The 11,225-nt window shown below is 38.2% G+C and overlaps 1 protein-coding gene across 1 annotated transcript; it reads left to right on the top strand.

Annotated features, from left to right (window-relative positions):
* The first annotated feature begins 259 nt into the window (after nt 1–259).
* LOC122774985 (pituitary tumor-transforming gene 1 protein-interacting protein) lies at nt 260–10,402 on the top strand. The gene is made up of 7 exons (XM_044034639.1): nt 260–553; nt 744–790; nt 2,272–2,380; nt 3,781–3,889; nt 4,437–4,502; nt 8,442–8,488; nt 9,691–10,402. Exons 1-7 carry the CDS (start codon nt 433–435, stop codon nt 9,738–9,740), a joined length of 549 nt encoding a protein of 182 aa, XP_043890574.1. The 5' UTR covers nt 260–432; the 3' UTR covers nt 9,741–10,402.
* Nucleotides 10,403–11,225: the final 823 nt, after the last annotated feature.

Raw genomic sequence — 11,225 nt, 5'->3', positions numbered from 1 at the left:
ATGTATATGTATGTGTATGTGTACTACACATACATAAATTAAATTAATTAATTACATTAATTATTGTGTTTACTTTAACACATACAATCATAGTGTTTACTGTGTAGCTGTATGTATGTTAAAGTAAACACAATAATAAAAATGGGATGCCGCTTAATGAGAAAGTATCAAATACTGTGGGGTATATTGTATTTTTGATAAAATATATTAACTCCTCCCGCCCGGAGTGCCAAGACTTGATGAAACACGCGAACCCCTCGACACCCAGGAAGTAGAGCAAGGCAAAACAGAAGCAGCATAGGAGCAGCCATGAATAGGAGTTACAGCTGAGTTTCCAGAGGCAGCAAGAAACTGTGCTCTCCTGACGAGAACACACAGTCTCTGTTTTCATTCAGTTTAGCTTACGAGCTGTTTTCCTGTGCATTTGATAACATGTTTTCCACTAGCGGGAGTCGAACGGCGTCCTCCTCGCAGTGTTTTGCTGCCGCTGTGCTGTTTGTTAGCATCGTTAGCCTGGGGGAATGTCAAACAACTCCATCACCACCACCAACCCGTAAGTTACTTCAATAATAGTGTAGAAAAAGAAGCGACACTGTCATTGTTAACGATATATCTACGGTTGTACGTGGTTATGAACGACTTCAACACCACAGGGTTAATTCCTAAGTGAAATAGTGCAACTATTCGTGATACGTCACAGCTGAATGGCGTAGTTAAGCTTCTGTTTGTCACTCTTCCCCCAGCTTGCTCCGCCTACAAGAACTGTGACACTTGTGCTCCAAATGCCAAGGTAAGATTATCAGTAGTAACGCAGTGAATGACAGGACCAGACCTTTGGTCAAAAGCGACGCAGTCGTGATATAAATTATTATGTACTTCCTCGTTTGTCTGCACTTTAATCCCCCAACACGACCAAACACACCCTGTTTTGTCAGTAGGGCTGGGCAGCAATTCCGTAACAATTATTATGTCAATTCATGTATATTTTTATATTATTTATTTTACTTTTATTTAACCAGGTAAGTCAGTTGAGAACCAATTCTCATTTGCATTGACGACCTGGGCAAGAGGCAGCACAAGAGGCCATGACATGAAATCAACAAGAAGAGAAACATCAACAGAATCAACAGAGAGTGCAACAGAGATTTTGGTCCATATTGACATGATAGCTCCACATAGTTTCTGTAACCACATCCCAAACTTGTAATATTTTACTGAGATCTGGTGACTGTGGCGGTTATTTGAATGCAGGAAACTCATTTTCATTTTCAAGAAACTGGTTTGTCAAGGGAGTTTAGTTAAGAAAAGTAGTGAAAAATCAATTAGTTTGTGCCCTTGCCAAATTGCTACATACTGTACTGCAGCATAGTTTAAAAGACAGTACAGAAGAACAAGAACACAGCAAAAACAAACAATGATAAATACAGACTAACAGAATAAAATTATGTGAATAGTGTACTTCCTCTAAAACATTGCAATTTACAAACATTATTAATAATCAATTACTCAAATAATCATCATCAGCAGCCGTGAATGATTTTAAAAATCACCACATTCTGTCTGATGTTTGGTGTGATATAGGGGTTTTCTTATGCAAATGTGAACAATATCTGTTCCATCTTAAAGCCTGTTCATCTGCAGCTAACTCTAGTTTTAAAAAACTACCAAAACCAAGTGTTATTATTTCTTTTGGGCATAATCTGCTGATTATTACATCTCCCTTTTTTTAAAAAAAAAAGAAAGAAAGAAAGTGCTTTTTATGAAGACAGGACAAAATAAACACACTTCCCATTTTCTGAAAGACAAGAGCAAAACAAATCACAACAGAAAGCAGCCTCGCCCAGAGAGAAAATAAACACATCCTTGGACACGATCAAGTAAATCATCACAAATTGAGTGCTCTGTAGATATTGAATGACAGTAACAGATGTAGTTGAAATTAATACAAAAGTGAACAATTAATTACGCACAACTGCCAATGTCATGCACCTTATTTTTTAATTGACAGCTGTGGGTTGGACGGATATTTTCAGACTGTGTCTCCTCAATGAATGTGTCTTGAAGAACTGACCAATTTATGCACAAAAACAATCCACAGTAAAAAAAAAAAAGGACATTGCATTTTTCTAAACCCAAGGTTGATGCTGACCTAAAGGCCTAAATCCAAAAATTATCTTCTTATCATTTCATTTAAAACAAAGAAAGCTATCAGGAAGCTGGAAAATCCATTTTAGTTCAGTGTGTTGATTGATATTTGTGTTTTATCTTCAGTGTCTGTGGTGCTTCTCGACCAACAACTGCACAGACTATCCAGTGAGCTGGCTGCTTCCCCCCGCTTCACTCTGCCCGTTGTCCCAGGCCCGTTGGGGAGTGTGTTGGTGTGAGTTGATAAATCTGTTTATATTGTTAAAAAATGTCAGCTTAACTTTTCCATGTCTCACATTCAAACAAAAATACATAGCACATCTATTCCATGACAGTAGCTTAGGAAGGGGACAAAATGATCCAAAACAGCACACAAAAATCCTACACTCTGAGTTGCAATGATACAATTACTTGCAACCCTTTGTATACTGTAAATGGTTCATAACAGCCTGGTGAACCAGTCATTTCTTCACACAGGCGGTGTAAAGAGGTGTGTCCTACAGGTAAAGTAAACATGAAACTTTATGGGTCTTTACTGTAAAAGGGAAGTCAACTTGGTAGCTTGTTAAAGGTATTGACAGGGTGGCTGTTATTGTGAGGCTGGGTGTGTAAGATATAATAAGATAATTGATAATACAAAAGGTTTATTGTTTTTAAACACATCACATTTTCACATTATTATTATTGTAACAATAATAATAACAATTATTATTATTATCATTCTTGAGGGAATTTGAGTTGTCACAACTTTAAAGTTGTGTTGTAGATCAGAGTCAAGGCTGACATTACTTATTTCCAGAAAACTGGAACTTGACAGAAGTGAAATGGAAATGAGGAAAAGAAAATGAAAAGCCAGTTTTACAGTAAATATTACGGCTCCTGAAGGTCCAGCTCCTGTTGTTGGGTACTGGAAAAGTGTCTAGGTTAACTGTTAAGATAAACCATTGGAATAAAAGACTGGACAACTGACAACAGCCTTTAAGGTTAAATTATTAATCATAGATATCTGTGGGAAAAAAAAAGGAAGTTCACTATATATTTACTCTGTGGTACAGGACATAATTCTTTCTCCCTTTTAATTAACGACACATGGAAAATTACAAAATGATTATTCTATTTTAAGTTAGGGAAAGCTTGTCTTTTAAGTTGTATAACAATCCTGAGACTGCAGAGGCCTCAGGCACAGCAACCTTGTGGAAACATACAAAACAAATCATAACACCCCTAATGCTAACAAAGCAAGTCATACACATTTTTTGTGTCACTGTAGTAACTTTTTCACTGCAGCTAAGTTCACATGTGTTGTCAACAACATGGCAAAGACAGTCATTGTTTATTTAAACATGTAGGGAACAGGAAACAAGTGATTCTGGAATGGATATATGCTTTCAATGAATGTGGAGTTGAATTAAAATGTGGTTACTTGCACTGAGAAGTCAGCAGGTGGCACCATTGCATAACAAGTTAAATGTAAAATGTGTAGGGGGAAAGAAATCTGTGACAGCAGAAGAAAGGGAAATGGTATTATCATTATTATTATTAGAATAAACATAATTTTCAGTGCTTATTGGAATAAGTATTAAATGCACTATAAATAAATTATAAACTGATTATTTGCCTTCTCTTTTGATTCAGTGAACTTTGAAGCCTTCATCATTACCTTGGGTGTGATCGGCGGAGTCATCCTGATCAGCATTGTCATATGTTGCTGCTGCTGCTGCTGCTGCAAGAAGAGGCACCCAGTGTAAGATGACATGACAGGGCAACTCAATTTCAGTTCTTCAGTACTTTTATTTACTTATTTATTTATTTTTGACATTCTTTGATAAATTAAGTATGTCTTCCATGAACTACTCATCTTTGTAGTGTGTCTCACCTTTGATTATGTTGACTGACTCACTGTTTGGTCGACACAATATATCGGAAATCATTGAAAAATGTTGAAGTGACGACTCCCTCACACCGTTAAATCCACAAACCAAAGATATTCTGTTTACCGTCATAGACGAGCAAAGTAACCAGAACATGTTCATGTTTAACAAGCCAGAGGGGGGGAAAACATTTAAAACTGATTGATTATTAAAACAGTTGTTGATTAATTTAGTGAACAGTTACCACTTATTCATTGTTGCAGCCCTAATAACATGTCTGTTCTGGGGAAAAAATATCCCTTGAGTACATTTTCCAGTATTTAAAGTTATGCTATTTTTCCATTGAGTTAAGTGTGATTGTTCTGTGGTTCTATAAACCTATGAAAGTAGTGATTGTGAAACTTTCTCCTTTAATTCAAGGCGTGACAGAGATGACGAGAGATATGCCAGGAGGAGAGAGGAGATCAAACAACGCTCTGAAGAGCGGTAAGAACTTAAGAGAAAAAAACACCTTGAAGCGACACTAATAAATTAAGTGTTTATCACCTTTACATGCATGGCTGATGATAGTGTCTGCAACTAATAACTGTTGAAGTTAGACACCTCTGTTTTGGACACTGTGTTTGCTCAGTGTTGAAACAGTTGGGTTTCTTTATAAATGTTCTCCATCGCACTATTTTTAGTGACTTGATCTGATACTGCACAAATAAATTTGAATTACTTATTGGCAACTCAAAAACAGTGGTTAAGGTGCCACTATTGTCCGTTTATGTAGCCTGAATATTTTCAGCAACATCTGAATTGGTTGATCAAAATGTTTGATAATATTGTTTCACTCCTGGAGAATGTCTAAACCTGTGGGAAATCAGGGTAGATGAATCATTCTGAATGAGGTGAGCCAAAACCTGTGGCTGCGAAACAGTAATCATGTGTTTTTCATTTTGGTGATTATGGGTTAGGGTTTAACCCAAATAAGTCAAACAATGATTGACTAAAATAAGCACATAATTCGAGGACAATATGAATATATCGGGTCATACGGTACAAAAGAGCTGAACATCAACTCTTTGTCACTCAAAATCTTGGGTGTTTCTGCCTCTCATGATATCCCAACACAACCCATAAGGGATTTCCTGCACCAGAAGAGTTCAACATAGTCTCAAACAAAAGGCCCAGTTGTAGATTCATGATCTCAGCAACTGGTGTTTAACACCATGTCCCTGAGGAGGAGCTTAGTTTTCCCCTGCTTGCATCTCACAATACCAATTGAATTAGCAAGGCTGAGCAGCTGTTCTTTGGCAACGTGGTCAGAAATAGAGTGTGCTGAATCCTGTAGAGCATTACGCACTGTCAAAAGAACCAGTGTGATATTCATTGAATCTTACAGTCAGTAGACCTGGAAGTCCCTCCTCGTTCTTGTCTCCATAAATGTTTCAGCTTCATCTTTCTATTCGGTGCCCAGAGCACTCAGCCTTAGATGATGTGTTGGTAAACGGTGCAGTCGTGCAGAAATATCGACAGTAACTGTTTTATCATCATCACTTGAACATCGTTGAGTCCCAGTTCTTTCTCTGTCCACTCACTCACTCACTCTGCGTGTGTGAGAGAGCCTGCAAGAATTTTTTCCAACCTCTATGAGCTTTTCTGTCATGTGCCACAGAATCCAGTCAGGGTTTCCTGCGGTGAGCACGATCAAATCTCCACAGTCAGAATTAGTGCAGTGACCTACATAGATGCGGTCTGCGCTCTGAACAGGACATTCAGAGGGGAAAGGACCCATCTTGGAAGATATTAGTGGATGTAGACACCTCAAAGCCCAGAGCCAGCTCATAGCACTGGGCCTGAGCTCAGCTGGATGACAAGAATCTCCATCAACTGCCATAAAATGATATCAAACTTTTTTGATAGACTGTACATAGAAACAGTTGTAGTCTTTTGGTCTGGAAAGTGAAAACAATAAGGAATTGAGTGAATGCAAGTCTATAAGTTTGTTCGTTTCAGCTCTTTTTCGAATAGACCATAAACCAGAGGATGTATTGGGATTTTACCAGTCAATGTGGCTGGTCACAGGCGTAGGTAGACATGCACCCCTGCTTTTCCAAATATGATTTCTTTCCCTGCTTTTTCCAAATCTGGGTTTCTTCATACCTTAGAAAAAGAGCAAATGAAGTCAAGATAATAGTTTCAACTTCTCTCTACCTCTCCCCTACTGTTGCCTCAGGTAAATCTTCATGTTTTATTTTTGCTTTGCCTTAATTTATACTGGTGATTTCTTTAAAGTATGATGTCTCATTGTTATGAGGCCTGATCAGGACCACAATGAAGCAGAGTTAAAAGACAGACGGGATGTTTAATAAGAAGTATGTGCATGTGTCATACAAGGTCAGAATGTCACAGTAAAAAAAGCCTGGTCTGATTTTGTGATACTTTTCCTCATGTACACATAACACATGAACCTTGAACAGCCTCTGGAAGTGAAGCTCTCTGTTGGCTTCAGATGTAGCTCAGTATTTTCATATATGCATGTTAGAAAAGATTTCATCCCCTCCAAGGCTTTTCTTGTCTCTTATCATCCGTCTACTCTACACTTTGCACTTGTTGAACTGAGTCATATATTAATGTGGAGGGCGTATGGACATGTCAGTCAATTAGCTGCATACCAGCCCGGCAGCAAGGCAGGGGGGACAGATGGCAAGCAGAGAGAGCTCTGCAGCCCTGATTTGTCACAGATCACTACCTGGCAATAAAACACTGACTGATTTACACTGAGTCTTTGTGAAGAGATGAAGTGAAATGACGCCCCTGAAGGTCCAGGGTTTCAAACCTCCACCCAAACCTTTGTTACTCTCCAGAAAGGTTGGGTGTCGAGCAGAAGTTCAGGGCTGAGGGTATTCTAGAGCAATGCGGCAGTTAGTGTTCTACAATGTTGTTAAGGAATTCAGAAAAGCTGTTTGCTTTTTCTTGTCAGTTTACATCTTGGATCCAGATCTGCAGTGAGTTAAAAATGAATGAATACATAATATTTTCATTGACTGCTGCTCATACTCTCTCTTAGTCTGTCATTTTGAAATCCTTTGTCCTTCATATTGTTGTCTTACAATGACATTTTGTACTTAAATAGGCATGTGGAGAGCAGAGTTAATCAGAATGTTATTGATATTATAATATGAGGCCATATATCAATATGAGGTTTTTGTAATATTATATTGTAACCTTGTAGCCTAGTGTCTGCTCTTGGTCTCAATACTGTACGTTATAGAATAGTAGTTTCTTGCCGACTGAATTCAATGGTGGTTTACATGATTTACTGAAGTTGCCCTCCCAGTGCTTTCTCTTTCACGTTTAGCAGCTGACAGGCAGGGCATGTTAGTTTGTTTTAAATAGAGGGCAGACTGGAGGTGCATGGTGTGGGTCGGTTTCCTGTCATCGCTATAGCTTTTCCAGATTTATAGATCCCAGATTGTCCTGACACTGCTAATTAAGGTCAGTGTGACTGTGGCACAGCAGGTTAAATTCACCTTTCATGTCAAGTGAAAGTGAATGGTATACCTAAACATCTTCTTTTTCAAGTCCCGGTGAACTGAAAATGAAGTGTTCTCAGTTTTAACCTCATAGCCCCCGTGTCAACAATCTTAATTTGCTAATTACATGTCAAAACCTTTGTATCTCATTGAAATGCACCGCTGCCTTTGCATACCGGCTTGATCGTCCTCACTCCATAAACGATTGATTATATTATTGATCTCAATCTACATCTTTCTCGGTTTCATCCCGGACAAAATTACCAGTTACATTCACGGGAGAAGCTGAAGATGGTGGTGAGAATTAGAATCAGTTATTTTTGCACACACCAACTAGTGATAGTGAATTTGACCTCTGTATTTAACCCATCCTTTTTTTTTTTTTTTACACCAGAAGTGAACACACACACAAGCTGGGGAGAAATGGGGATTAGCCCCTGACCCATCCCGGCATTTGAACCTCACGATCCTCCAGTTACAAGTCCTTGAGAGCAGAGCACATGCTGCCCTCATGGTTTTGTGTGTTAAGCTGACAGTTAGTATCCATGCTACCACAGGGCTATAATGCATATTCAGTGCTTTTGGCTACTGTAAACTGTCAATCGATATTCCTGACACTTTTTTTTTCCCACTGCATTGTGTGAGCATACACACGCACACACACATAAATATGCGCAATCAAACAGAGCTCTGGCATCAGCTTTACAGGGATTTTAAAAAGCTTACAAAGGGTCAGTGAGGTATAACTGTGGTGCAGAGGTTAGTTGGACAATTTACGTGAGATTGAAAAATCTATACTCGCAAACATCGTCTGCTTACACAAAACCACTAAAGCGAAAGCTTTCACTGATCTGTGGGATAACACGACTTCTATCCTCCTCTGTCCTTGTTTATTTTTTTCCAGGAAGGACGAGAGGAAGGCACGGCACGATGAGATCCGCAAGAAGTATGGTATGTATGAACCTCCCAGTTAGATCACGTTCCGTTACCATATAAACTCCCTTCAACCTCTTTAATCATAGTCAGACGGACTCGGTGCACATCTCTCACAGTGATATATGAAGCTGTTGTATTTGAGTTGATCAGGAAGCCTAACACAGTTCAGGATGTACTGCCTCCTCTCTCTTCTTGTCTTGTCAGCTTTGTCTCAGACGCATGTTGATTCGGTTTTTAGATTTTCTTTTTTTTTTTTCCAGGACATTCTCATTGACTTTCATTTCCCTGTGCAGCACTTGAAATGTTTTATTCAGCAGTTAAATGCCTGAGCGAGGCAACTCGGGTCATGTCAAGGATAGCTCCTGTCTGTTCAATTCAGTTTAAGCATAATGTCAATTTAAGTGTAATTTATCATATGCTGGTGTCAAATGTATGCCCCCCCACACCCTCACTGAAACAGCAGCACTAGTATTTACATTTTATCAAAGAACCCTGTCATAGGAGCCTGTACTATACAGTGTATCATGGATACTTTTAATGTTTAGTACTTATTGTGGTCATTTTTTGGCAGTCTACCAATACCAAATGAGGGTTCATTACAGATTGATTATTGCTCCTGAGGGAAAGTTGAAGAAACCAGGTAGTTGTGGTTTATAAGCAGAACATTTGCAAAGGCATGTTAAAGCTGCAGTAGGTAGGATTGCTAGGAAAAAATAGTTGATTGTTGAGGTTCAGATCTTGTAAGATTTAATCTTCAATTGTTATCAAATGCTTACTATAAAGAAGCAAAATGTCACTTGAAGGGAGTTCAGTTTGTTTTTGAGCCATTGTAAGCTTTTAAATCAGAGTTTCAAAGTTATTTAATACCATGTATCATAATTACTTTGATCAAGATAACTGTATGATTAAAATGTTCCCCTATCACCCTATGCCGTACACCCTAGAGGGTAATTCATCAAGTTGTTTTTGATAATAAATAATTAATTTTTATTATTTTAATTTCATAATTAAAATGTGATGACAGTTATTCCATATCAGTCAGGTTAGAACAAGTAATTGTTATCAGACAATTATGTAATAATTCTTTTGACTGTGTTAAGTTTTATTTTCAGAAATGTATATTGTTAACATATGAGTCACTGCCTCTGAAAGACATGGAAACTGTAGCAAAGCTAAGACGTCCATGTGGTCACTCTCTCTTCCCGCTGTGTGTGCAGGTCTGATGGGCGACTCGGACCACCCATACAGCAAGTTTGAGAACGAGTAGAACAGCCGGAGAAGTTTCCATATACCAAGCAGCGTCTGCAGCCTAGAGTGATGCTCCACTTTTTTTTTTTCCACACATGATCCACAAAAAAAACTAAAAAAACACCACAAACACCGCAGAGTGCTGCACACCATGATTCACTTCCTACACAAATCAACATTTTACATTATGACTCTGATGGACGAAGATTTTATTTCACTTTGTGATGCTTGGTAATGATAATTGTGTTGTGCTTTGGGTGGATCTTGAAGATTGTTCTTAAATAGTCTGCAAATGTTTTTTTTGTGTGTCATGAGATTACATTTCACTCCTTTTAGTATAATTTCTAACCACTCTTTTCACTTAATTCATACAGTATTATTGTTGTTGTTTTTTAAATCCACACCAATGATTGTTTTTTCCTAAAATGTGTTTTGACACATTTAATAAAAAAAGAACCCTCTTTTAACAATGAGGTTTTGTTCATCTATTGATGATCTGCAGAGCTGTGAAAGGTTTCTGTGCAGTGACATTTGTGGGGTTAAAAAAAAGGTTTCATACAGACCTTGGTTCCTGTGTAGTTCCAATGGTTTTCTGTGGAAAGTTTCGCAGTGGAAACAGCTGAGGTTGTGAATCTGTTGACTTTAAATAATAAAGATGAGGGTTTGTGTGGTCATGAAAAACTTGGATAAATTTCAGGACATGTGGGGTAATATATAACTGTGTGACAACTGTACATGGTAAACGCTGAATTTCACCTGGTTGAATATCTGTCATTGGCAAAAAAGATGAAGCACATAGTTTTCACAGCACACATGATTAAAGCCCGCCTTTTCCTACCCGTAACTGTAGAAGGTAACAGCTTCATCTCTAACAATCGTGTCATGCCCTTGTTTGATATAATTGGTCACTGTTTCAACGTAGTCATAGGTTTTTATTATTGTCAAGTATACACAGACATTTTAGAAAGCATACAGTCATGATGATTTGCCTCAAAGTCATGCAAAAATGTGTGTGTTGTTTGCTGCTATGTAAATATTGCTCTTCCACCTCTGCTCAATCTGTCGCTTTATTTTTCAGTCGTCTCTGTGTCACTCAGGCTTCCAATCAGACTTTTGTGTCCGCTGTCAGTGATACTTTCCCCATCACCACCACCACCACCATCACCCGATTGTCCATCTAATGTTTTGTCCCCTGTCTTTTGGGTCTGCACTCGTCCTATGAAGATGAAAATGCAGCACAATGACAAGGTATGATCATCACTCATAACTCTCACTGTTGTGAATTTAGGGTCTTGGGAGGGAAAGCAGCTTTGCACACTCTGACTCCATATGTGTATTTCTTATTAATTTTAGATGATGTTTTGGCTCGTACGCCTTTTATTCTTCCAGATAATAAAAATCTAAAGTAAGCACTAAGAGTAGGGGCAGAATATAATAAAAAATTAAATAAGAATTGACATAAGAAGAGAAAACCTGTAGGCAAAATGATAAAAAACAAAGAAAG

Source organism: Solea senegalensis, linkage group LG9 (assembly GCF_019176455.1).
Source record: "Solea senegalensis isolate Sse05_10M linkage group LG9, IFAPA_SoseM_1, whole genome shotgun sequence".
Taxonomy (NCBI): domain Eukaryota; kingdom Metazoa; phylum Chordata; class Actinopteri; order Pleuronectiformes; family Soleidae; genus Solea; species Solea senegalensis.
This window is presented reverse-complemented; position numbering and strand designations above follow the sequence as displayed.